The sequence below is a fragment of the Armigeres subalbatus genome, chromosome 2, assembly GCF_024139115.2.
Source record: "Armigeres subalbatus isolate Guangzhou_Male chromosome 2, GZ_Asu_2, whole genome shotgun sequence".
Lineage (NCBI taxonomy): Eukaryota > Metazoa > Arthropoda > Insecta > Diptera > Culicidae > Armigeres > Armigeres subalbatus.
This window is the reverse complement of record NC_085140.1, coordinates 51,235,544-51,263,047: the sequence shown is the minus strand read 5'-3', so window position 1 is coordinate 51,263,047 and position 27,504 is coordinate 51,235,544. Positions and strand designations below refer to the sequence as shown.

The window sequence follows — 27,504 nt, the reverse complement described above, 5'->3', positions numbered from 1 at the left end:
TATGACCAGATCAGCTGTTCTTGCACAGGGAACCAACAGATGTTTGCTTGGGACTAGCACACATCTTCAATGTACAAGTACTGGTGATCTCATTTGTTAGGTCATACTGGCGCCTGCCACGTCAGCTCAGAATGCAAGTCAATGTAGGGAAGGGGGAGGAAATGATGATGCAATCACTCGCCCACTGCAAGCCGAATATACCTCTGCACTTGCCACGAGCTCATGCGGAATTTGTTGGAATTTCTGGGTTAGGTTGGAGAGGCAGGGGTCCGTCTTGGTTAACGAGCTGCCAATGTGATAGATAGGAGAAGGTAACTGATGGAATTTCTAATTGGATGAAGGAAACGAGCTCTATAGTTCATTTCCAATTCTAGCAGATTACTGTTAGAATACTCAAGTTGAAGGTATAGGAATAGTAATGGAAATGGTATGGAAGTCCATTTCCAGTTCTAGCGATTGCTAGAACATAAGAAATAAAGAGAAAGATAAAAAGTAGGAGAATGGAACGGACCTGGGATTGAAACCATGACCTCCTGCGTATGAGGCAGAAGCAGTAGCCATATGACTACCAAGCCCGCCTCGAAACAAGAGAGATCACGCACTGAACTAATTAATTTTATCGCCGGCCGCACAACACAGAACACAATAATTCGGCCGACCGCGCGATCGTTCTGCTGTCCGAAACAAGAGAGATCACGCACAGTACTGATTAATGTTATTACCGGCCGCGCAATGCAGAACACAATAATTCGGCCGACCGCGCGATCGTTCTGCTGTCCGAAACAAGAGAGATCACGCACTGAACTCGTGTCGTTTGTAGTAGATTGCAAAAAAGTTTGGATATTTTCTCCACTTGCAAAAATGCTTATAATTTTCTCACATAAGCCGAGAGCTTCTTATTTGAAACCTTCTACCAGACATATTGTCACTATGAATGGGGTTTCAATTAATTGGTCTAGCGAAGCTAAATATTTAGGACTTCTGCTAGATCAAAAATAAACTTTTAAAAATCACATTGAAGGCCTTCAAGCCAAATGTAACAAATATATTAAGTGTCTATATCCACTTATAAACAGAAAATCAAAACTTTGTCTTAAGAACAAACTTTTGATTTACAAACAAATTTTTAGACCTGCCATGTTGTATGCTGTGCCAATATGAACTAGTTGCTGCAATACCAGAAAGAAGGCACTCCAGAGGATTCAAAATAAAATTTTGAAAATGATTCTGAAGTTGCCTCCGTGGTATAGTACCAATGAATTTCATAGAATTTCTGATATACATTTTTTTTCTCGCTCAGCTTCTGAGACAAGCAGACGTGTTTTCGATTGCGCTCTCCGAAAGTCAAGCATATTAAATCCGGTGGTTTATTTTTCATTCGTCCGTGCCGCATCGCGCGCGTTTAGTGTATCGCGATGAGGCGAGAAAATACTTTTCGTATAGATTACTCGCGTTTCCCGGTGAAGCCGTCTTTCGAGAAGGTGCATGGCTTTTGCCGCACAGTTCTAGGACTGAAAAAAGAAGATGTTGTGAGACTCCAGTGCCACCGCGGTGAACAATGTGCGTTCGTCAAGGTCAACGATCTGACGCTCGCACAAAAAATCGTGGACGAACACGATGAAAAACATGAAGTGGATATTGCGGGGAAGAAGCACAAGTTGCGAATAACGATGGAAGATGGAAGTGTTGAAGTGAAGGTGCACGATTTGCCAGAGAACGTTTCCGAAGAAAAAATCGTCGAGTTCCTCAGTGCGTTTGGGGAAGTGATCTCGCTGCGTGAATTGACGTGGGGTGATGGTTTCGAGTTCGGAGGAATTCCGCTCGGTATTTGGTCGGCTCGTATGCTGATCAAACGAAATATCGATTCGTGGGTCGCGATTGATGGCCAGCAAGCGTACATCCACTACAAGGGTCAGATTGCCTCCTGCAAACACTGCAAAGAGCAGGCACACACTGGCATTTCTTGTGTACAAAACAAGAAACTGCTGGTCCAAAAAAGCTACGCCAACGTGACGAAGCACACTGAGCACCGACAAGCGAAGAAGAAGACGAGCGGAGCGAAACCCCCGATCGCAAAACCAGTTGGTCAGGGCTCTCATGCTCCACCTCCAGCATCGCTAGAGGCCTTTCCCGAGCTACCGAAGCCGGTAAGTGTGAGTCAGACCGAACCGTCTGGGTCAAAAAAAACAGCCAGCAAGTCAGCCCGCTGCAAGCATCGCACGGACGGTGTCTCCCATCCCGCTGCAAAAGCAAAACGCGCCCTGCTCATCGTCGTCGTTGTTACGCACACAACCAAGGCAAGCCGAGGTAACTTTGGTAGACCTTTTTCGACCTCGTTCGCAAAGCCGAACCACCGGCTTCGAGACGGATGACTCAACAACGTCCACGAGAAGCGGACGAAGCCGAGGGCGCCCGCCCGGCAAGAAGCAGCGATGCGACGATGGTGACGACGAGCAGGACGTGGATTCTCTTCCATAAATGGCTCTCACCTCGTACAATCTCGCCTCGATAAATATCGGAACCATCACGAACCCCACGAAACTCAATGCGCTCCGTACCTTCATCAGTAGCCAAAGCCTCGACATCGTGTGTCTGCAAGAAGTCGAGAACGAACAGCTTTCCTTGCCTGGCTTTGTCGTTTTCGCTAATGTAGACCACACGAGGAGAGGCACAGCTGTGGCGGTGAAGGAGCACATCCAGGTCACTCACGTGGAAAAGAGTCTGGATAGCCGGTTAATCGCGCTGCGGGTGTACGACACGACCATCTGCAACGTCTACGCTCCCTCCGGTACTGCGCATCGAGCGGTCAGAGAAGATTTTTTCAATAGCACGCTGGCGTACTACCTTCGCCACAACACCGCAAACGTCATTCTCGCTGGCGATTTCAACTGTGTACTGCGTGCATGCGACTCGTCCAGCCCGAATACAAGCCCGTCCCTAAAAGCAGCCGTCCAACAGCGGCAGCTGCATGATGCGTGGGAAAAGCTGTGTCCGCGTGATCCCGGTTTCACATACGTCAATCGAAACGCACAATCTCGACTTGATCGTATCTACGTAAGCGCCGGCCTGCGAAACAACCTACAATCCGCATACACGCACGCCTGTTGCTCAACGGACCACAAGGCGCTAACGATAAGACTCTGTCTCCCCCCACTGGGACATGAGCCCGGGCGCGGATTTTGGGCCCTACGGCCCCATCTTCTGACGGAAGACAACGTTGCAGAGTTCCATTATAAGTGGCAATATTGGACTCGGCAGCGCAGAAACTATGGGTCGTGGATGGAATGATGGCTGTCGTACGCTAAGCCAAAAATCAAATCATTTTTCAAGTGGAAATCTCGAGCCGTTTTCAAGGAATTTCACGATGCGCACCAGCGTCTCTATGCGCAACTACGGCTAGCGTACGACGGATACTTTCAACATCCCGAAATGTTGATTACCATAAACCGTCTTAAAGGTGAAATGCTGGAGCTGCAAAGAAACTTTTCCCATGCGTTTATGCGTATAAATGAAACGCACCTGGCGGGAGAGCCCATGTCTATATTTCAGCTGGGGGAAAGACGACGGAAAAAACACACATTACGCAGCTACAAACGGCTGAAAACGAGATTGAAAATAACCCACAAGCAATCGAAGCAAATCTGCTTGCTTTTTTCTCCAGCCTCTACTCGGAAGAAGCAGCAGATCACAAAGAGGACGGGTTTGTATGCGAACGAGTCATCCCACCAGACGACCCTCTGAACGAGCGATGCATCGAAGAGATAACGACGGCAGAAATATTATCTGCTATCAGAGCGAGTGCGCTGTTGCGGATTAAGTGGCGACGAGTTAATCGATGTACTAACCCGTGCATGCGATGTGTCGATGCCTAGGAGGACCAAACCTCCCGGAAACCGGCAACCTGCGTACTGGTGGACTGACACAATTGCAGACCTTCGTAGAACCTGCCTTAGAGCAAAGAGAAGGCTGCGACGTGCCAGAACAGACGCTGAAAAGGTCGAGAGACGCAGGGTGTTCCAGACAGCGAGCAGAGCTCTGAACTACGAGATCAAATGTAGTAAGAGAGCCTGCTTCGAGCAGCTGTGCAGGATGGCAAACGACAATCCATGGGGAGATGCATACAGGATGGTGATGGCTAGGACTAATACCACGCCACCTGAGAAATCTCCGGGGATGTTGGCCAAAATAGTCGACGGGTTGTTTCCGAGGCATGAATCATCGAACTGGCCCGCTACACCGCACGAGTCAGTTGACGTGGTACCGCTAGTGACTAACGAAGAGCTTATCGTAGCCGCAAGAAAACTTAAGCTCAATAAGGCGCCAGGCCCGGATGGTATTCCAAACCTGGCCCTTAAACACGCCATTCTTGCCAATCCAGATATGTTCAGGAGCTGCCTCCAGAGATGCATGGACGAAGGAAACTTCCCAGATCGATGGAAACGGCAGAAATTGGTGCTATTACCGAAGCCTGGCAAACAGCCCTTCGGCATACAGACCAATTTGTTCACTTGACACAGCTGGAAAGCTGCTAGAGAGGGTCATTCTGAATAGATTGTCGGCCTATACAGAGTGTGCTGGTGGCTTATCTGGGCGAGGCCTAGTCCTCGTATGTGGAAGACATCATACTTCGACGACGAGGTGCTTAAGGAAGCGCTCCGCCGCGAGCACAATACTCTCGGTCTGAGTGGCGAGCAGTTGGTAACAGTACTCTCGCGTGCATGCGATGCCACCATGCCTAGGGAAAGTCCACCCTAGGAATGGGAGACCACCGGCTTACTGGTGGACTCAAGCAATTGCGAACCTGCGCCGCGCCTGCCTACGGGCAAGGAGGCGGATGCAGCGAGCACGCACAGAAGAGGAGCGTGTTGAACGACGGGTGGCGTTCGTGGCTGCTAGAGCCGCTCTCAAGACTGAGATTACATCAAGCAAAAAGCTTGCTTCGAGGGCCTGTGTCAAAGTGCCAACGCGAATCCATGGGGTGACGCCTATAGGGTCGTAATGGCTAAGACACGTGGGGCGATGGCCCCTACAGAGCGGTCTCCAGAGATGCTGGAGAGGATCATCGCGGGCTCTTCCCACGTCACGACCCAAGTCCCTGGCCTCCCTTTGTGGAGCTGCCACGGGCCAGGGTGGCCGACGAGGGAAGAGTAACGGTGGCGGAACTTGCGGGGATTGCACAGTCCCTTAGTGTAGGTAAGGCGCCAGGACCGGATGGTATTCCGAACCTGGCCATCAAAGCGGCCATTGCCGAGGCTCCCGAGATGTTCAGATCTGTTATGCAGAGATGCCTGGACGAGGGAGTCTTCCCTGAAGCATGGAAAAGGCAGAGCTTGGTCCTATTGCCAAAAGCGGAAAAACCACCGGGGGATCCGTCGGCATATAGACCAATATGCCTGCTTGACACGGCGGGGAAGGTGCTCGAGAAGATAATCCTCAACAGGTTGTTGATACGCACGGAGGGTGCGGATGGTCTATCGAGTAACCAGTTTGGCTTCCGAAAGGGTAAGTCGACCGTAGACGCTATCTTGTCGGTTACCAAATCCGCGGAGATAGCTATCCAGCATAAGAGGAGGGGAGTTCGCTATTGTGCAGTAGTGACTCTCGACGTGAGGAATGCTTTCAATAGTGCCAGTTGGGCAACTATTGCAGATGCGCTCCTGCGTCTTGGAATTCCCGAGTACCTGTACAAGATTCTCGGAAGCTACTTCCAGAATCGAGTACTGGTATACGACACGGAGGCGGGTCGGAAGTGCGTTGACATAACCTCAGGGGTTCCGCAAGGTTCCATACTGGGTCCGGTGTTATGGAACGTCATGTACGACGGTGTCTTGAGGTTGAAGTTCCCAGTGGGCGTGGTAATCGTCGGCTTCGCTGACGATATTACGCTGGAGGTCTACGGCGAATCGATCGAAGAGGTGGAGTTGACCCACTCGATCGCAATTGTGGAGGAGTGGATGAGTTCCAGGAAGTTAGAACTGGCTCACCACAAGACTGAGGTGGTTGTTGTTAACAACCGAAAGTCGGAGCAACAAGCGGTGATAAGGGCAGGCAACTGCACGGTCACCTCTGAACGCTCCATCAAACTCTTGGGGGTAATGATCGACGATAAGCTCACCTTTGGTAGCCACGTCAATTACGCCTGCAAGCGTGCCTCCACAGCTATAGCGGCATTGTCCCGGATGATGTCCAATAGCTCTGCGGTTTATGCTAGCAAGCGCAAGCTTCTGGCTAGCGTTGCTCTGTTCATACTGAGGTATGGGGGGCCAGCTTGGGGCACGGCCCTGCGTATTAACTGCTACAGAACGAAGTTAGAAAGTACGTATAGGCTCATGTGCCTAAGAGTTGCGAGCGCGTACCGTACCGTGTCGCACGATGCACTTTGCGTCATCACCGGTATGATGCCTATCGACATAGTTATCGGTGAAGACATAGAGTGCTTCGAAATGCGCGGCACGAGAGGCATCCGTAGGACTGTCAGGTTGGCCTCAATGGTCAAATGGCAGCGTGCGTGGGACAGTTCCACTAAGGGTAGATGGACACATAGGTTGATACCGGAGATAGGTACGTGGGTCAAGAGGCGCCATGGGGAAATCACTTTCCACCTGACCCAGGTCCTTACAGGCCATGGTTGCTTCAGACAGTACCTACATCGGTTCAGACACTCGGTCTCGCCAGAGTGTCCGATGTGCGCATGTTTAGAGGAAACGGCGGAACACGTGTTGTTCGTGTGCCCACGTTCTCGCGTGACCACATGCTTGCCACATGTGGTCTGGACACTACCCCGGACAACCTAGTCCGGAGGATGTGTAAAGATGAAGTTGGCTGGAACGCCATTTTATCGGCTATCGTCCAAATCGTCTCGGAGCTACACAGAAGGTGGCGCGTGGACTCGAGGAATGGCTAGTTCAGGCGCAAATAAGAGGTGGTCCAAGGGTTCGGAGTCGGCTTCATGGGTCATACCGGTGCCCTGTGGTCGAACTCGATCCTTTTATCGAACAAGTGGCCGCGTGAAGAACAACATGGTATCGTCGCTTTCGCGGCGTCGGTCAACTCAGGCGGGTTCCTAGCCCGAGGACGGAAAGGGGTCCTCGTCAAGGCTGGGGCAGGCGTAGGCACCGCGTCGGCAAGTCTCTCTGTGTGCTGGCGAATAGGCCCTATCGCAGAAAGGTCAATTTGGGGTGCACGCGGCATCATCATTCTTGATACCAGTCGTGCAGAGGGAAGCAGGCGTGAAGTCGACCCTGCCCACCTTCCGAGGACATAGGGCGTGGTAAGGCCACCTGGAAAGCCGGCAATGCGCTGGCACGACACCATGGTGTTCTTCTAAAAAAGCGAGTCACGATGTTCGATGCTGCAAGGACACGCAGCTAACCTCGAGGGTGCGTTATGCACTGGCCCCCCTTTGAAGCATTACTTTCTGGTTGTACCGAAGGGACGATGGGCTTGGCGGCAATGGAAACGGTTTAGCTGGTCGGGGATGCAGTCCTGCCTCCCTCATTGGAGGTGGCCCCTAACCCAGCACTTCCTGGTCAACCCAGGATGTCTGTTGAGCAGATTCCCCCTCCATTGTTTAGGAAGAAAAAAAAAAACACACACACAGACATCACCTCAATTCGTCGAACTGAGTCGATTGGTATATAACACTATGGGTCTCCGGGCCTTCTATAAAAAGTTTGTTTTTGGAGCGATCATATAGCCTTTACCGTATACTTAGTATACGAGAAAGGCAAAAATCAAATTAACTCGCCAGAAAATTTCACTTTCTGCCGACGACATCCAAATCGATAAAGACGTTATTTTAGAGAAACATTTCTACAGACACCTTACACCGGCGACCATCGCTCAGTCTGTTGGTCTTCAAACGATTATGTTTTGTATTATGAAAAATTTCCATATTAACCAATAACCAATTTAAGAATCTTGCGAGAACATTTCACAGGATGCTCTGAATATCCAGACTCTTCCATGTTGTTGGACCGCTCTCTCCAGAATCTTTTTTTTTAACTTAAATTCAATTTATTTTCATTTCTTTAGTGTGTAACAATTTTTTTTTGCAGTTTAAGGGTCTGTTCACAAATTATGTAACGCAAAAATCTGAGTTTTTGACCCCCTTCCTCCCCCTCGTAACAAAAAGTAACATTGTTACCCCCTGGTACCCCCTCCCTCCCCGTATAACGCGTAACTATGAAAATTTTAAAGGAAGATTTTTTCTCTATCTAGAGCATAAGGTGTTTTTTGAACACTGTTATTATAGGACTGACACATGATCAAAAACCAAGAATATTTAGAATGCAGCTAGTAGAACCGCAATTTGCGACCTTGACCATTCAAATAGTTTTTGGGCATATCAGTTAAATTGAACTCTTTACATGGTTGAACTGGTTGAGCTAAAATGCAATTGCCTTAAATGAAAACTCTCTGGGTTGCCTCTATTAACTTTGGCTTTGGTTTGGAAGATTTAATCATGAAATACAATACCAATAAAAACGTTTGAAATAAATTTTCATTCGCGTTATGCGTAACATTTGGTAGTACCCCCCCCCCCCCCCCCCGTTTCTCCCTGATATATGAAGCTTAAAAAACTAAATTTATCTTCTAAACTTTAAACACTTAATCCATACAAAACTGTTATACACAACACTAAAACAAAATAGACACCCCTAAACGTTGTACTGCACATACATTGATAACACATAGTGATAACACGAAGTTGACCGAATCACGATTATATATATACCTAGCAATAGACAGGAGAACAAAATTATAAACCTACCGGCCAGTCAGTAGCCACTCGATAGCCCTCAATAAAGGTTGTACCAACCACGCGCGCGCGTTATCATAAAACTTAAAGTAATATAAAGTGCAATTATATCTACCACCAAATTCGCTGTTCTCAATAAAGTGTATGCATATAAGTTTGTTCTGCTAATGTAAATCGTATCTAGTTTGCATAACTGAAGGAAGAAAGGACTGTTAAAAGGATATGTGGGTGATGTATGGTGGATTAGTGCATTAAAAGGAAGGATTAGTGGATTGGTGAATTGGAAGGAATTGAAGTGGACGGGAAAGAAAGGATACGGCAAGGATCTGCATATTCGGCTACGCCAACTAACTCGAAGGTCAGTTTTGCTCAACCCAACGAATCAAACCGGAACATTGTATGGTGCCGTGACCAGGATCTGTGGTTGAGCCAGGAGCCATTGCACAGGAGTCCTTTGTTCGGAATTTGGCGGGTATTGTGCATCAGGATTCGTCATTTTGCTGTCACTCGGAGACCCAAGCCAAATCGCCATTGGAGAGGAAATATTTCACCCGTCGGTACTGCACTCAAGCAATCAGCCACCTAAACTCACTGGAGGCTCAACAGACGATAGTGTCGCAGAATCACTCTTGCTGGTGTCAATTAATTGAAATACAAGGCCCTATCCAATAAGGCCACAGGTGAGTGGCATTCCAAAACGATTTGCTCTATTTGTCGGTGCTACTTGGCTCTTTCTGTTTTCTTTTCGCGCATATTGAGTGGACTAGTGCTGTTGCTGCGAGGCAGGATATGATATGCGAGTAAGTTGGATTTATTGGCTAGACGATTCATCGATCAACAACAGTGAACGGGATTCTATGCGACATACAGCGTGCGGAGTTTTTGGATATCGGTTGGCGGAATTTTGAAATAATACAAGGTCTATTGATGACAGACCTCAGGTGAGTGTCTGTCCAATATTTTACATTCGCCATTGAGGTGTTACGTGGTTCTTCCTATTCCTTCTATACACGTTGCTGGATCGATATCGTAAGCGTTTCGCAAGGATTAGCTGATACTGTCAAATTGGATCGGTGGCTACTACGGTTTATACTAGGAGGAAATTCATCGGAAAACGATCTACGGCTTTCACAATCAGGATAATCTCGGAGTGGGTGCTGTTGCCACTACTCGCTGGTGGCTCTTAATTGTATGGTGTGGAACAAGAAGGAGCAAACATACAAGGCCTATACTCGGTAGGCCACAGGTGAGTGGCCTTCCAAACAAATCATATTGGTGACTGGTGCGCTTATGTATTTATTACTTTTTCGCTGCCTGCTGAGGATCTTATATCGCTAATCGAGGGCTTAAGGATTACCATCCACCGCACTAAGGAGCTAAACGGGGTACCAGAAGCAGTTATTTTTATATACAAGGTCTATTTTGGACAGGCCTCAGGTGAGTACCTGTCCAATTGACTCACTTTTGGTTGGAGGTACTTCCTGGTTCCGTTTGGTTATTTATTTCTCGGTGTTTCGGATTTTTTGAGAGCTAAGCTAGCACAGCAAGCGTGGAATTTTTGGATAAGACAAGGAGCTGCTTTATTATTAAATACAAGGTCTAACTTGGACAGGCCTCAGGTGAGTTCCTGTCCAATAGAACAATCGTTGGTTGGCGGTACTTCTTGGTTCCGTATGATCTTATTTATTTCTGGGTGCTGCTGAGTTCGAAAAGCTGAATTAGTTCGTGTGCGGTATTTTTCTGGGACCGGAAGCTGCAACATTATAATATACAAGGCCTAATTTGGACAGGCCTCAGGTGAGTGGCTGTCCAAATCATCCCACTTTGGTTAGCGGTACTTCCTGGATCCTTGTGGTTTTTCTCTTTCTTGGTGTTTCGGAGATCCGGGTTCCTGAGCTGGTTATCAACATGACTGAACGTTTGATGAAGGAGAAAATTAAGAAACGGGAGCGCATGTTTGTATCACTCAAAAGGCATGAACAATTTCTTGAAAAGTATAATCATGAAAATCAGAGTGGGCAGGTTCAGAGTCGGCTGGACAAATTGGACGAGAAAATGGCTGCGTTTGAACAACTTCAGGAAGAAATTGCTGACATGGACGAAGATGAGCAGAACGAGGAGGAGATCAACAAAGCTTCAACAAAGTTTGAGAATCAGTACTACGAGCTACGAGCAGCGCTATTGATGAAAATCACTCCGCCTGTAGCAACTCCACCTCCGCTGGATACGACGCGGAACATCGCAGGTGGTTTTCATTCAGGAGTTCGATTACCTCAAATCTCATTGCCAGATTTTGACGGTGATTATCGAGGTTGGCTGACCTTCAAATCGACTTACGAATCTCTAATTCACGAGTCTGCGGAGCTTAGCGACGTTCAAAAATTTCATTATTTGAAGTCGGCGCTCAAAGGTGAAGCGGCGAAATTGATCGAATCGTTGACGATCACCAGCGGAAACTATGTGATAGCGTGGGAAACAATCACGAAACGTTACTTTAACGAATATCTCCTGAAGAAACGACATTTGCAAGCCCTAATGGAGTACCCAAAAATTGAAAAGGAATCATCGACTGCAATTCACGGTTTGGTGGACGAGTTTGAGCAACGCTTGAAAATTCTCAAACAGCTAGGAGAGAAGACGGACACCTGGGGAGCGATGATCGTGCACTGGATGTGTTCGAAGCTGAATGGCCAATCGCTGCAACTGTGGGAGGATCATGCTGCGTCGCTGGAAGAACCAAGTTTTACGGATTTGGTGAAATTTCTGGAGAAAAGAACGCGTGTATTGGAAGCTGTATCGTCGAATGCATTAGAGGCAAACAGATCAACTCAAAATCGACAGGAAAGGTCTTCAAACAGATGGTTCATGCTGCTACAGGAAATGAACGAGAACGGATGTCTTCATCGGTGGCTTGCCCATGCTGCGGGAAAATCACTACATGGCTCGTTGTGCGAAGTTCATTAAGCTGGGTCTTAAAGAGAAATTGGAGTTGGTGAATAACAAACGTTTATGTAGCAATTGTTTTCGGACTGGACATTGGGTGCGGGAATGCAAGTCTACTTTCAACTGTCGCACATGTGGAAGGAAACATCATTCGCTGATTCACCCTGGATTTCCTCCAGGTAACAGTAATGCTGGGATCATTGGGATGGCTGGGACATCTACTAGGACAACCGAGCATCAAGGAACAACAACAAACGTCGTAATTAACGAACAACCATCGGAGAATTGCGAGGTGGCGCAAGATGAGCCAGTTGGGACGTATAATGTAGGAAGATCAGGAGCAACTTCTACTGTCTTCTTGTCAACTGTAGTACTGGTGATTCGGGATCAAAGCGGAAACAAGCAATTAGCTAGGGCCTTACTCGACAATGGGTCACAAGCGAATTTAATGAGCGAGCGAATGTGTCAAATTTTGAAGCTGAAGCGACGTTCAGTGAATGTTCCAGTTTGCGGAATTGGTGAGTCTGAAACAAGGGCGAAACATGCAGTTAGCACCATCATCAGTTCTAGAGTGGCAGAATTTTCGGTGGGTGTGGATTTCTTAATACTACAACGGGTCACTTCTAATCTGCCTGCTGCAACTGTATCAACATCACAATGGAAGATTCCAGAGCATTTACCCTTGGCTGATCCAAATTTCAACGATGCAAGTCGGATCGATCTTTTGATCGGTGCGGAACATTTTTATCAATTTTTCTATGAACGTGAAATGAAGCGAGTCTCTCTGGGTCCAGGACTTCCCAATTTGGTACAGACAGTCTTTGGTTGGGTAGTTTCAGGAAGGTATTCAGCACGAGGTAATCAACCGATCAACTGTTGTCTAGCAACATCGCCGGATAATTTAGAAATCGCACTGGAAAGATTTTGGAAAGTGGAGAGTACGGAAGATCAACCCTTGTGGTCCAAACAGGAACAAGATTGCGAGACACATTTCTTGGAAACTCATAGCCGTTTGGAGGACGGTAGATACGTTGTTCGTTTACCAAAGCACGTCAATTTCAACCGAATGATTGGGGAATCCAGGAAAATGGCGTTGGAGCGATTTCTGAAAATGGAAAAACGATTGGAACGAGATGCGGAAATGAAAATTCAATATCATGCCTTCATGCAGGAGTATGCTAACCTTGGGCACATGAAGAAGGTAACAAATGAAGACACACTGAGGGAGAATGCAAGTTCTGGAGCGCAGAAGGTGCTTTACCTGCCTCACCATGCGGTGTTGAAGGCATCAAGCAGCACGACCAAAGTGCGCGTTGTGTTCGACGGATCAGCGCGCACAAACAGCGGATACTCTTTGAACGATGCTTTATTGAAAGGACCGATAATCCAGGACGAGCTTTTGAGTCTTCTACTGCGTTTCCGTAAGCATGAAATCGCATTAGTAGGAGACGTGGAAAAAATGTACAGGCAAGTTCGCGTACATCAGGATGATACAAGCCTTCAACGAATCCTTTGGAGATTTTCGGCCGATGAACCTATTTGCGAATACGAATTGCTTACAGTCACCTACGGATTAACACCATCATCATTTCTTTCCATTCGAGCGTTGCATCAGTTAGCAGCAGACGAGGGGGCTGAATTTCCTGTTGCTAGTGCGGCTTTGATCCATGATTTTTATGTAGACGACTACATCGGCGGGGCATCCAGTGTTGGCAATGCAACTCAATTGCGGGAAGATTTGACGAAATTGATGTCCAAAGGCGGTTTTGTACTGAGGAAATGGTGCTCGAATTGTCCGGAGGTACTGAAGGACGTCCCTGCAGATCAGCTAGGAACGCATCTGTCGATTACATTCGATTTGAATCCAGATGAGGAGGTGAAAACATTAGGAATAACATGGGAGCCAAGATCTGATCAATTGAGATTCAACATGGAGGTTGCAGTCGACAGCGTAGCGTGGACAAGGAGACGAATTCTTTCGTGCATTGCGAAGCTATTTGATCCTCTAGGATTAATATCGCCAATAGTCGTTTATGCGAAGATAATTATGCAGCAGCTTGCTTTATTGCAAACTAGTTGGGATTCTCCTGTTCCAATGGAATTAGAGAAAAGGTGGACGGCTTTCTACAACGAATTAAACAATTTGTCGAAACTACGAGTTCAGCGGTTTGCCTTCATATCTTCTTGGAACGATGTTCAGATCCACTGTTTTGCAGATGCATCAGAATCAGCTTATGGAGCCTGTTTGTACGTTCGTACAATGGATGCCAATGGAAATATACATATCGAAATGCTGTCTTCGAAATCCCGTGTAGCTCCATTAAAAAGGCTTACTCTACCACGTTTGGAGTTGTGTGCTGCTAAGGAGGCAGCTACTTTATACTCTAAGGTCATTAAGGCAATCGACCTGGACCAAGTTCGCTCCACATTTTGGTCTGACTCAACAATTGTGCTTCACTGGCTTCAAGCTCCTCCAAATACTTGGAAGACCTTTGTTGCCAACCGAGTCTCGACCATTCAAACTATAACACAAGGTCATCGTTGGCGACACATAGCTGGAAAGGAAAACCCTGCTGACTTGGTATCCTGAGGATTGACCGTCAACGATTTTCTTCAGAACCTGTTGTGGAAAAATGGACCATCTTGGCTACGAAACCCAGAGGATTCCTGGCCATCTCAAACTCTGGAGATCAGTTGCACGGATGTCGATATGGAGACTAGAAAGTTAGTAACACACATTACAACTACGTCAACGGAACTCAACGAAATCTTCACGATCCGGTCAAAATTGGAGGCACTTCTACGTATTGTCGCTTACTGCATTCGATTTGGTCGCAATTGCCGTGCTCCTGATCAAAGAAATCGCTCTCCGTGTTTGACTGTAGAAGAGATTTCTGCTGCTAAATTAGCCTTGGTCAAACTAGCCCAAGCTGAGAGTTTTGAAATCGAGCTTGAACATTTGGAGAAACATCGGAATGTCAATCGCAAGTCTTCACTTAGGCGTCTCTCACCTTTTCTCGACAAAGCAAGGGTGATTAGAGTTGGAGGACGTTTACGTCATGCAAATCAGGAATATAGCATGAAGCATCCTGCAGTTCTTCCAAGCATGCATCCCTTAACAAAGTTGCTCGTAGACTATTATCATCGGCAAACAATTCATGGAGGACGCCAGTTAACACTCTCCACAATGAGGCAAGAATTCTGGCCTATTCATGGAAAACGCGTAGTCGACTGCGTTCTACGAAAGTGCTACCGCTGCTTCCGCATAAACCCCGCACCGGTACAACAACCAACAGGCCAGCTTCCGGGCACGCGAGTCCGTCCAAGCAGGCCTTTCTCCATTACAGGAGTGGACTATTGCGGTCCATTTTATTTGAAACCACCGCACCGTCGTGCAGCAGCGCCTAAATCATACATTTCGGTGTTCATATGCTTTTCAACCAAAGCCATACATTTGGAGATCGTGAGCGATTTGTCCACAACCGGCTTTATTTCAGCCCTTCGTCGATTCTCAGGACACCATGGCATTCCAACTGAAATTCATTCAGATAACGCCAAAAATTTCGCCGGTGCCAAGAACGAATTGCACGATTTGTATCATACCCTCAATGATAAGTCCAGTCAAGAACGTATCGGCAACGAACTGTCCCTGCAAGGCATCACGTGGAAATTTATACCCCCTAGAGCACCGAATTTCGGGGGTCTTTGGGAGGCAGCCGTCCGTTCTGTGAAAACCGCTCTTAAGAAGGAAATTGGAACCCGCCAGCTTAATTATGAAGATTTCTCCACGCTACTTGTCCAAATAGCCGCAGCACTAAACTCGAGACCATTAGTCCCACTTTCTGATGATCCAACAGATCTAAACGCGCTCACACCAGCGCATTTCTTAATTGGCACACCGATGAATGCTATACCCGAGCGCAATCTAATCACTACCCCAGCCAACCGCTTAGACCACCATCAACAACAGCAGCAAATGTTCCAAAAATATTGGGATCGTTGGAGCAGAGATTATTTGACCGAGCTACAAACGTGCAGCAAATATAAACAACCCAGCCCAATACGCATCGGCACTTTAGTAGTATTACGTGAAGACAACATGCCACCGTTGTGTTGGCCTTTAGCAAGAATCACTGATGTCCATCCCAGCGCAGAAGGAGTCGTTCGTGTAGTGACCGTCAAGACTGCTAGTGGAGTATACAAGCGGCCCGTTTGCAGAATATGTCCACTACCATCAGAGACCGTCATCGAAGAGGGATCCTCAAATAGTTTATGAGCACAATTATATGTTAGCTGTAAGTTCATGTGTATTTATAATAGGTAACATTGATAGCTTTGTGAAATAGGCGTTGAAACTAGTTCAAGGGGGCCGGTATGTTTCTCCCTGATATATGAAGCTTAAAAAACTAAATTTATCTTCTAAACTTTAAACACTTAATCCATACAAAACTGTTATACACAACACTAAAACAAAATAGACACCCTAAACGTTGTACTGCACATACATTGATAACACATAGTGATAACACGAAGTTGACCGAATCACGATTATATATATACCTAGCAAAAAGACAGGAGAACAAAATTATAAACCTACCGGCCAGTCAGTAGCCACTCGATAGCCCTCAATAAAGGTTGTACCAACCACGCGCGCGCGTTATCATAAAACTTAAAGTAATATAAAGTGCAATTATATCTACCACCAAATTCGCTGTTCTCAATAAAGTGTATGCATATAAGTTTGTTCTGCTAATGTAAATCGTATCTAGTTTGCATAACTGAAGGAAGAAAGGACTGTTAAAAAGGATATGTGGGTGATGTATGGTGGATTAGTGCATTAAAAGGAAGGATTAGTGGATTGGTGAATTGGAAGGAATTGAAGTGGACGGGAAAGAAAGGATACGGCAAGGATCTGCATATTCGGCTACGCCAACTAACTCGAAGGTCAGTTTTGCTCAACCCAACGAATCAAACCGGAACACCCACCTTTTGGTGTAACATAGTATAACGCAAGTTGAACCTCCCCCTCCTCCAAAAAGCGTTACGTAATTTGTGAACAGACCCTAAGTGATTGGCCTTTTGGCCCTTCAGCTTTATAAATGATTTTGTTTTAATTATTTGTAAAGGAAATTTTTTAAGGTTTGTCTAATTTATCATGTTTGCCTTTAAGAGGCATTAGTTAACTTGAAAATTTGATAACCTAACTACTATATACACTAATATATACAAAAGAATTTGATAACCTAAATTGGAACTAGCGCCCTAATAGTATCCTGATCCGAGTGCAAGCAACGGACCCTTAACTTTTCTTTACACTCACCAAAGCGTTCATGTAAGTTTTTTATACCGGCCAGACGGTGGACCTCGGATGTTCTTGTCCTGGGAGGGGTGTTGAGGATCATCCTCACGAATTTGTTTTGGACCCGTTGAAGTTTGAGGTGGCCGGTTTTAGCGCAGCTCTTCCAGACCGGCATGCCGTATTCGATCACAGGGAGGATGATTTGCTTGTAGACAGCAAGCTTATTTTTCAGGGACAATGACGATCGACGGTTGATCAAAGGGTACAGTAGTTTCAACAGAACGTTACACTTCGTCACCGTCTTGTCAACCTGTTGGCGGAAAATAAGCTTGCTGTCGAGGGTCAAGCCAAGGTAGTCGGCCTCATTGGCCCATTCCACAGTCGTGCCATTGAGGATGATTTTACAGTCCCCAGGCGGAACATGTTTAGGGGATTTGGAGTGGGGGAAAATGATGACCTGGGTCTTCGCCGCGTTGATACAGATCTTCCAGCTGGTGAGGTACTCTGTCAGGGCATCCAGGCCTCGTTGGAGTTTTGCCACTAGCGCTCTGATCACCCTACCGTTGTAGACGATGGAGGTGTCATCTGCGAACAGAGACAGAATGCCGCCTTCTGGAGGTTCTGGCATGTCGGAGGTGAACAGGTTGAAAAGCAGGGGCCCGAGGATACTGCCCTGAGGGACGCCTGTGACGATGTTGTGCGCATTGGAACTCGCTCCGCTGATTGAGACCCGGAAAGTCCTTGCCAACAGAAAATTGTTGATGATTTTCACCATCCTAATCAAAATGCGCAGCCTACTTGTATCTAATGCATTAATCCCATTAGCCACATCATAGCCACATTAGTGCACATCTGGGAGGGAGGTTCAGACTCAAAAAATATGAATGTCAGTGCAGACCTAACTTTAGTTGTCATGAAACGTCACCGCAGACCTAGCCGAAAATGTCTAATAAATGGGGAGTATCGATACTGATCATTTGCTTGAAAACTATAAAAAGTAGAAAATTATATTGAACATTATCAATCTATATTTGAAACGACGGTTGTTGAACAAAAAATGCCTAATACAATCGAACTGTGAAACTCGTTTGAAAATGGTGTCCATTGTAAAAAGAAAAGGAGACGTCTAGGATACATCTTCCTGCAATTATTCCCTTTGCTTATTGCTAATTAACTCATTATCTGCATCGCTCGTTTCACGTTCTTCAAAGTCAACCCAATCCGCAGCTACAGTAAATTTTTTTTCGTGATTGTAATCATGAATAGTAATAGGATTTTGTCGATTTGAAAAAATCTGTAAAGTGTTCGTCGTCCGAATCTGGCATATACCCAGCTTTTAACGCGACGGTGCCATAAATCATTGAATCACCCCTTTTGACATATGCTGTGTCCACTATAATTCTTAAACAGATGGATCTCAGCAATCTGTGATTTGAATTTTTTTTTCGATGTGAACATAAAGCTGTCAAAATGTTGCTGGACATCGAAGCATGGAAAGCGAGTGCGCTGTTGCGGATTAAGTGGCGACGAGTTAATCGATGTACTAACCCGTGCATGCGATGTGTCGATGCCTAGGAGGACCAAACCTCCCGGAAACCGGCAACCTGCGTACTGGTGGACTGACACAATTGCAGACCTTCGTAGAACCTGCCTTAGAGCAAAGAGAAGGCTGCGACGTGCCAGAACAGACGCTGAAAAGGTCGAGAGACGCAGGGTGTTCCAGACAGCGAGCAGAGCTCTGAACTACGAGATCAAATGTAGTAAGAGAGCCTGCTTCGAGCGGCTGTGCAGGATGGCAAACGACAATCCATGGGGAGATGCATACAGGATGGTGATGGCTAGGACTAATACCACGCCACCTGAGAAATCTCCGGGGATGTTGGCCAAAATAGTCGACGGGTTGTTTCCGAGGCATGAATCATCGAACTGGCCCGCTACACCGCACGAGTCAGTTGACGTGGTACCGCTAGTGACTAACGAAGAGCTTATCGTAGCCGCAAGAAAACTTAAGCTCAATAAGGCGCCAGGCCCGGATGGTATTCCAAACCTGGCCCTTAAACACGCCATTCTTGCCAATCCAGATATGTTCAGGAGCTGCCTCCAGAGATGCATGGACGAAGGAAACTTCCCAGATCGATGGAAACGGCAGAAATTGGTGCTATTACCGAAGCCTGGCAAACAGCCGGGGGATCCTTCGGCATACAGACCAATTTGTCTACTTGACACAGCTGGAAAGCTGCTAGAGAGGGTCATTCTGAATAGATTGTCGGCCTATACAGAGTGTGCTGGTGGCTTATCTGGGCGAGGCCTAGTCCTCGTATGTGGAAGACATCATACTTCGACGACGAGGTGCTTAAGGAAGCGCTCCGCCGCGAGCACAATACTCTCGGTCTGAGTGGCGAGCAGTTGGTAACAGTACTCTCGCGTGCATGCGATGCCACCATGCCTAGGAAAGTCCACCCTAGGAATGGGAGACCACCGGCTTACTGGTGGACTCAAGCAATTGCGAACCTGCGCCGCGCCTGCCTACGGGCAAGGAGGCGGATGCAGCGAGCACGCACAGAAGAGGAGCGTGTTGAACGACGGGTGGCGTTCGTGGCTGCTAGAGCCGCTCTGAAGACTGAGATTACATCAAGCAAAAAAGCTTGCTTCGAGGGCCTGTGTCAAAGTGCCAACGCGAATCCATGGGGTGACGCCTATAGGGTCGTAATGGCCAAGACACGTGGGGCGATGGCCCCTACAGAGCGGTCTCCAGAGATGCTGGAGAGGATCATCGCGGGGCTCTTCCCACGTCACGACCCAAGTCCCTGGCCTCCCTTTGTGGAGCTGCCACGGGCCAGGGTGGCCGACGAGGGAAGAGTAACGGTGGCGGAACTTGCGGGATTGCACAGTCCCTTAGTGTAGGTAAGGCGCCAGGACCGGATGGTATTCCGAACCTGGCCATCAAAGCGGCCATTGCCGAGGCTCCCGAAATGTTCAGATCTGTTATGCAGAGATGCCTGGACGAGAGAGTCTTCCCTGAAGCATGGAAAAGGCAGAGCTTGGTCCTATTGCCAAAAGCGGGAAAACCACCGGGGGATCCGTCGGCATATAGACCAATATGCCTGCTTGACACGGCGGGGAAGGTGCTCGAGAAGATAATCCTCAACAGGTTGTTGATACGCACGGAGGGTGCGGATGGTCTATCGAGTAACCAGTTTGGCTTCCGAAAGGGTAAGTCGACCGTAGACGCTATCTTGTCGGTTACCAAATCCGCGGAGATAGCTATCCAGCATAAGAGGAGGGGAGTTCGCTATTGTGCAGTAGTGACTCTCGACGTGAGGAATGCTTTCAATAGTGCCAGTTGGGCAACTATTGCAGATGCGCTCCTGCGTCTTGGAATTCCCGAGTACCTGTACAAGATTCTCGGAAGCTACTTCCAGAATCGAGTACTGGTATACGACACGGAGGCGGGTCGGAAGTGCGTTGACATAACCTCAGGGGTTCCGCAAGGTTCCATACTGGGTCCGGTGTTATGGAACGTCATGTACGACGGTGTCTTGAGGTTGAAGTTCCCAGTGGGCGTGGTAATCGTCGGCTTCGCTGACGATATTACGCTGGAGGTCTACGGCGAATCGATCGAAGAGGTGGAGTTGACCCACTCGATCGCAATTGTGGAGGAGTGGATGAGTTCCAGGAAGTTAGAACTGGCTCACCACAAGACTGAGGTGGTTGTTGTTAACAACCGAAAGTCGGAGCAACAAGCGGTGATAAGGGCAGGCAACTGCGCGGTCACCTCTGAACGCTCCATCAAACTCAGGGGGTAATGATCGACGATAAGCTCACCTTTGGTAGCCACGTCAATTACGCCTACAAGCGTGCCTCCACAGCTATAGTGGCATTGTCCCGGATGATGTCCAATAGCTCTGCGGTTTATGCCAGCAACCGCAAGCTTCTGGCTAGCGTTGCTCTGTCCATACTGGAGGTATGGGGGCCAGCTTGGGGCACGGCCCTGCGTATTAACTGCTACAGAACGAAGTTAGAAAGTACGTATAGGCTCATGTGCCTAAGAGTTGCGAGCGCGTACCGTACCGTGTCGCACGATGCACTTTGCGTCATCACCGGTATGATGCCTATCGACATAGTTATCGGTGAAGACATAGAGTGCTTCGAAATGCGCGGCACGAGAGGCATCCGTAGGACTGTCAGGTTGGCCTCAATGGTCAAATGGCAGCGTGCGTGGGACAGTTCCACTAAGGGTAGATGGACACATAGGTTGATACCGGAGATAGGTACGTGGGTCAAGAGGCGCCATGGGGAAATCACTTTCCACCTGACCCAGGTCCTTACAGGCCATGGTTGCTTCAGACAGTACCTACACCGGTTCGGACACTCGGCCTCGCCTGAGTGTCCGGTGTGCGTAGGTTTAGAGGAAACGGCGGAACACGTGTTGTTCGTGTGCCCGCGTTTTCGCACAATGCGTGACCACATGCTTGCCACATGTGGTCTGGACACTACCCCGGACAACCTAGTCCGGAGGATGTGTAAAGATGAAGTTGGCTGGAACGCCATTTTATCGGCTATCGTCCAAATCGTCTCGGAGCTACACAGAAGGTGGCGCGTGGACTCGAGGAATGGCTAGTTCAGGCGCAAATAAGAGGTGGTCCAAGGGTTCGGAGTCGGCTTCATGGGTCATACCGGTGCCCTGTGGTCGAACTCGATCCTTTTATCGAACAAGTGGCCGCGTGAAGAACAACATGGTATCGTCGCTTTCGCGGCGTCGGTCAACCGGGCGGGTTCCGAGCCCGAGGACGGAAAGGGGTCCTCGTCAAGGCTGGGGCAGGCGTAGGCACCGCGTCGGCAAGTCTCTCTGTGTGCTGGCGAATAGGCCCTATCGCAGAAAGGTCAATTTGGGGTGCACGCGGCATCATCATTCTTGATACCAGTCGTGCAGAGGGAAGCAGGCGTGAAGTCGACCCTGCCCACCTTCCGAGGACATAGGGCGTGGTAAGGCCACCTGGAAAGCCGGCAATGCGCTGGCACGACACCATGGTGTTCTTCTAAAAAAGCGAGTCACGATGTTCGATGCTGCAAGGACACGCAGCTAACCTCGAGGGTGCGTTATGCACTGGCCCCCTTTGAAGCAATACTTTCTGGTTGTACCGAAGGGACGATGGACTTGGCGGCAATGGAAACGGTTTAGCTGGTCGGGGATGCAGTCCTGCCGCCCTCATTGGAGGTGGCCCTAACCCAGCACTTCCTGGTCAACCCAGGATGTCTGTTGAGCAGATTCCCCCTCCATTGCTTAGGAAGAAAAAAAAACACACAGACATCACCTCAATTCGTCGAACTGAGTCGATTGGTATATAACACTATGGGTCTCCGGGCCTTCTATAAAAAGTTTGTTTTTGGAGCGATCATATAGCCTTTACCGTATACTTAGTATACGAGAAAGGCAAAAATCAAATTAACTCGCCAGAAAATTTCACTTTCTGCCGACGACATCCAAATCGATAAAGACGTTATTTTAGAGAAACATTTCTACAGAAACCTTACACCGGCGACCATCGCTCAGTCTGTTGGTCTTCAAACGATTATGTCAAACGATTATTATGTATTATGAAAAATTTCCATATTAACCAATAACCAATTTAAGAATCTTGCGAGAACATTTCACAGGATGCTCTGAATATCCAGACTCTTCCATGTTGTTGGACCGCTCTCTCCAGAATCCTAATCTTACTTTTTTTAACTTAAATTCAATTTATTTTCATTTCTTTAGTGTGTAACAATTTTTTTTTACAGTTTAAGGGTCTGTTCACAAATTATGTAACGCAAAAATCTGAGTTTTTGACCCCCTTCCTCCCCCTCGTAACAAAAAGTAACATTGTTACCCCCTGGTACCCCCTCCCTCCCCGTATAACGCGTAACTATGAAAATTTTAAAGGAAGATTTTTTCTCTATCTAGAGCATAAGGTGTTTTTTGAACACTGTTATTATAGGAATGACACATGATCAAAAACCAAGAATATTAAGAATGCAGCTAGTAGAAACGCAAGTTGCAACCATGACCATTTAAATAGTTTTTGGGCATATCAGTTAAATTGAACTGTTTACATGGTTTAACTGGTTGAGCTAAAATGCAATTGCTTCAAATGAAAACTCTCTGGGTTGCCTCTATTAACTTTGGCTTTGGTTTGGAAGAATTAATCATAAAATACAATACCAATAAAAACGTTTGAAATATATTTTCTTTCGCGTTATGCGTAACATTTGGTAGTACCCACCCCCTCCCCCACTGTTTCTCCCTGATATATGAAGCTTAAAAAAACTAAATTTATCTTCTAAACTTTAAACACTTAATCCATACAAAACTGTTATACACAACACTAAAACAAAATAGACACCCCTAAACGTTGTACTGCACATACATTGATAACACATAGTGATAACACGAAGTTGACCGAATCACGATTATATATATACCTAGCAATAGACAGGAGAACAAAATTATAAACCTACCGGCCAGTCAGTAGCCACTCGATAGCCCTCAATAAAGGTTGTACCAACCACGCGCGCGCGTTATCATAAAACTTAAAGTAATATAAAGTGCAATTATATCTACCACCAAATTCGCTGTTCTCAATAAAGTGTATGCATATAAGTTTGTTCTGCTAATGTAAATCGTATCTAGTTTGCATAACTGAAGGAAGAAAGGACTGTTAAAAAGGATATGTGGGTGATGTATGGTGGATTAGTGCATTAAAAGGAAGGATTAGTGGATTGGTGAATTGGAAGGAATTGAAGTGGACGGGAAAGAAAGGATACGGCAAGGATCTGCATATTCGGCTACGCCAACTAACTCGAAGGTCAGTTTTGCTCAACCCAACGAATCAAACCGGAACATTGTATGGTGCCGTGACCAGGATCTGTGGTTGAGCCAGGAGCCATTGCACAGGAGTCCTTTGTTCGGAATTTGGCGGGTATTGTGCATCAGGATTCGTCATTTTGCTGTCACTCGGAGACCCAAGCCAAATCGCCATTGGAGAGGAAATATTTCATCCGTCGGTACTGCACTCAAGCAATCAGCCACCCAAACTCACTGGAGGCTCAACAGACGATAGTGTCGCAGAATCACTCTTGCTGGTGTCAATTAATTTGAAATACAAGGCCCTATCCAATAAGGCCACAGGTGAGTGGCATTCCAAAACGATTTGCTCTATTTGTCGGTGCTACTTGGCTCTTTCTGTTTTCTTTTCGCGCATATTGAGTGGACTAGTGCTGTTGCTGCGAGGCAGGATATGATATGCGAGTAAGTTGGATTTATTGGCTAGACGATTCATCGATCAACAACAGTGAACGGGATTCTATGCGACATACAGTGTGCGGAATTTTGGATATCGTTTGGCGGAATTTTGAAATAATACAAGGTCTATTGATGACAGACCTCAGGTGAGTGTCTGTCCAATATTTTACATTCGCCATTGAGGTGTTACGTGGTTCTTCCTATTCCTTCTATACACGTTGCTGGATCGATATCGTAAGCGTTTCGCAAGGATTAGCTGATACTGTCAAATTGGATCGGTGGCTACTACGGTTTATACTAGGAGGAAATTCATCGGAAAACGATCTACGGCTTTCACAATCAGGATAATCTCGAGTGGGTGCTGTTGCCACTACTCGCTGGTGGCTCTTAATTGTATGGTGTGGAACAAGAAGGAGCAAACATACAAGGCCTATACTCGGTAGGCCACAGGTGAGTGGCCTTCCAAACAAATCATATTGGTGACTGGTGCGCTTATGTATTTATTACTTTTTCGCTGCCTGCTGAGGATCTTATATCGCTAATCGAGGGCTTAAGGATTACCATCCACCGCACTAAGGAGCTAAACGGGGTACCAGAAGCAGTTATTTTTATATACAAGGTCTATTTTGGACAGGCCTCAGGTGAGTACCTGTCCAATTGACTCACTTTTGGTTGGAGGTACTTCCTGGTTCCGTTTGGTTATTTATTTCTCGGTGTTTCGGATTTTTTGAGAGCTAAGCTAGCACAGCAAGCGTGGAATTTTTGGATAAGACAAGGAGCTGCTTTATTATTAAATACAAGGTCTAACTTGGACAGGCCTCAGGTGAGTTCCTGTCCAATAGAACAATCGTTGGTTGGCGGTACTTCTTGGTTCCGTATGATCTTATTTATTTCTGGGTGCTGCTGAGTTCGAAAAGCTGAATTAGTTCGTGTGCGGTATTTTTCTGGGACCGGAAGCTGCAACATTATAATATACAAGGCCTAATTTGGACAGGCCTCAGGTGAGTGGCTGTCCAAATCATCCCACTTTGGTTAGCGGTACTTCCTGGATCCTTGTGGTTTTTCTCTTTCTTGGTGTTTCGGAGATCCGGGTTCCTGAGCTGGTTATCAACATGACTGAACGTTTGATGAAGGAGAAAATTAAGAAACGGGAGCGCATGTTTGTATCACTCAAAAGGCATGAACAATTTCTTGAAAAGTATAATCATGAAAATCAGAGTGGGCAGGTTCAGAGTCGGCTGGACAAATTGGACGAGAAAATGGCTGCGTTTGAACAACTTCAGGAAGAAATTGCTGACATGGACGAAGATGAGCAGAACGAGGAGGAGATCAACAAAGCTTCAACAAAGTTTGAGAATCAGTACTACGAGCTACGAGCAGCGCTATTGATGAAAATCACTCCGCCTGTAGCAACTCCACCTCCGCTGGATACGACGCGGAACATCGCAGGTGGTTTTCATTCAGGAGTTCGATTACCTCAAATCTCATTGCCAGATTTTGACGGTGATTATCGAGGTTGGCTGACCTTCAAATCGACTTACGAATCTCTAATTCACGAGTCTGCGGAGCTTAGCGACGTTCAAAAATTTCATTATTTGAAGTCGGCGCTCAAAGGTGAAGCGGCGAAATTGATCGAATCGTTGACGATCACCAGCGGAAACTATGTGATAGCGTGGGAAACAATCACAAAACGTTACTCCAACGAATATCTCCTGAAGAAACGACATTTGCAAGCCCTAATGGAGTACCCAAAAATTGAAAAGGAATCATCGACTGCAATTCACGGTTTGGTGGACGAGTTTGAGCAACGCTTGAAAATTCTCAAACAGCTAGGAGAGAAGACGGACACCTGGGGAGCGATGATCGTGCACTGGATGTGTTCGAAGCTGAATGGCCAATCGCTGCAACTGTGGGAGGATCATGCTGCGTCGCTGGAAGAACCAAGTTTTACGGATTTGGTGAAATTTCTGGAGAAAAGAACGCGTGTATTGGAAGCTGTATCGTCGAATGCATTAGAGCCAAACAGATCAACTCAAAAATCGACAGGAAAGGTCTTCAAACAGATGGTTCATGCTGCTACAGGAAATGAACGAGAACGGATGTCTTCATCGGTGGCTTGCCCATGCTGCGGGGAAAATCACTACATGGCTCGTTGTGCGAAGTTCATTAAGCTGGGTCTTAAAGAGAAATTGGAGTTGGTGAATAACAAACGTTTATGTAGCAATTGTTTTCGGACTGGACATTGGGTGCGGGAATGCAAGTCTACTTTCAACTGTCGCACATGTGGAAGGAAACATCATTCGCTGATTCACCCTGGATTTCCTCCAGGTAACAGTAATGCTGGGATCATTGGGATGGCTGGGACATCTACTAGGACAACCGAGCATCAAGGAACAACAACAAACGTCGTAATTAACGAACAACCATCGGAGAATTGCGAGGTGGCGCAAGATGAGCCAGTTGGGACGTATAATGTAGGAAGATCAGGAGCAACTTCTACTGTCTTCTTGTCAACTGTAGTACTGGTGATTCGGGATCAAAGCGGAAACAAGCAATTAGCTAGGGCCTTACTCGACAATGGGTCACAAGCGAATTTAATGAGCGAGCGAATGTGTCAAATTTTGAAGCTGAAGCGACGTTCAGTGAATGTTCCAGTTTGCGGAATTGGTGAGTCTGAAACAAGGGCGAAACATGCAGTTAGCACCATCATCAGTTCTAGAGTGGCAGAATTTTCGGTGGGTGTGGATTTCTTAATACTACAACGGGTCACTTCTAATCTGCCTGCTGCAACTGTATCAACATCACAATGGAAGATTCCAGAGCATTTACCCTTGGCTGATCCAAATTTCAACGATGCAAGTCGGATCGATCTTTTGATCGGAGCGGAACATTTTATCAATTTTTCTATGAACGTGAAATGAAGCGAGTCTCGCTGGGTCCAGGACTTCCCAATTTGATACAGACAGTTTTCGGTTGGGTAGTTTCAGGAAGGTATTCAGCACGAGGTAATCAACCGATCAACTGTTGTCTAGCAACATCGCCGGATAATTTAGAAATCGCACTGGAAAGATTTTGGAAAGTGGAGAGTACGGAAGATCAACCCTTGTGGTCCAAACAGGAACAAGATTGCGAGACACATTTCTTGGAAACTCATAGCCGTTTGGAGGACGGTAGATACGTTGTTCGTTTACCAAAGCACGTCAATTTCAACCGAAT

General features: G+C 46.9%; 5 protein-coding genes across 5 annotated transcripts in view; all 5 read left to right on the top strand.

Moving 5' to 3' along the window:
• Positions 1 to 27,504, top strand: part of LOC134208652 (protein artichoke-like) — a 181,347-nt gene that overhangs the window by 52,815 nt on the left and 101,028 nt on the right. The gene's annotated exons all lie outside the window — the stretch shown is intronic.
• Positions 10,146 to 11,725, top strand: LOC134208970 (uncharacterized). Its single transcript, XM_062684943.1, has 2 exons — positions 10,146 to 10,380; positions 10,559 to 11,725. Exon 2 carries the CDS (start codon positions 10,670 to 10,672, stop codon positions 11,723 to 11,725), a length of 1,056 nt encoding a protein of 351 aa, XP_062540927.1. The 5' UTR covers positions 10,146 to 10,380; positions 10,559 to 10,669.
• Positions 11,910 to 14,294, top strand: LOC134208969 (uncharacterized). Its single transcript, XM_062684942.1, has one exon. It carries the CDS (start codon positions 11,910 to 11,912, stop codon positions 14,292 to 14,294), a length of 2,385 nt encoding a protein of 794 aa, XP_062540926.1.
• On the top strand, positions 14,892 to 15,980 carry LOC134208968 (uncharacterized). Its single transcript, XM_062684941.1, has one exon. It carries the CDS (start codon positions 14,892 to 14,894, stop codon positions 15,978 to 15,980), a length of 1,089 nt encoding a protein of 362 aa, XP_062540925.1.
• LOC134208966 (uncharacterized) lies at positions 24,877 to 27,209 on the top strand. Its single transcript, XM_062684940.1, has 2 exons — positions 24,877 to 25,111; positions 25,290 to 27,209. Exon 2 carries the CDS (start codon positions 25,401 to 25,403, stop codon positions 27,207 to 27,209), a length of 1,809 nt encoding a protein of 602 aa, XP_062540924.1. The 5' UTR covers positions 24,877 to 25,111; positions 25,290 to 25,400.

Bases quoted from the DNA above. Each gene is read 5' to 3' on its own strand.
- LOC134208970 (XM_062684943.1), top strand. From the start codon at position 10,670: ATGACTGAACGTTTGATGAAGGAGAAAATTAAGAAACGGGAGCGCATG.
- LOC134208969 (XM_062684942.1), top strand. From the start codon at position 11,910: ATGGCTGGGACATCTACTAGGACAACCGAGCATCAAGGAACAACAACA.
- LOC134208968 (XM_062684941.1), top strand. From the start codon at position 14,892: ATGAGGCAAGAATTCTGGCCTATTCATGGAAAACGCGTAGTCGACTGC.
- LOC134208966 (XM_062684940.1), top strand. From the start codon at position 25,401: ATGACTGAACGTTTGATGAAGGAGAAAATTAAGAAACGGGAGCGCATG.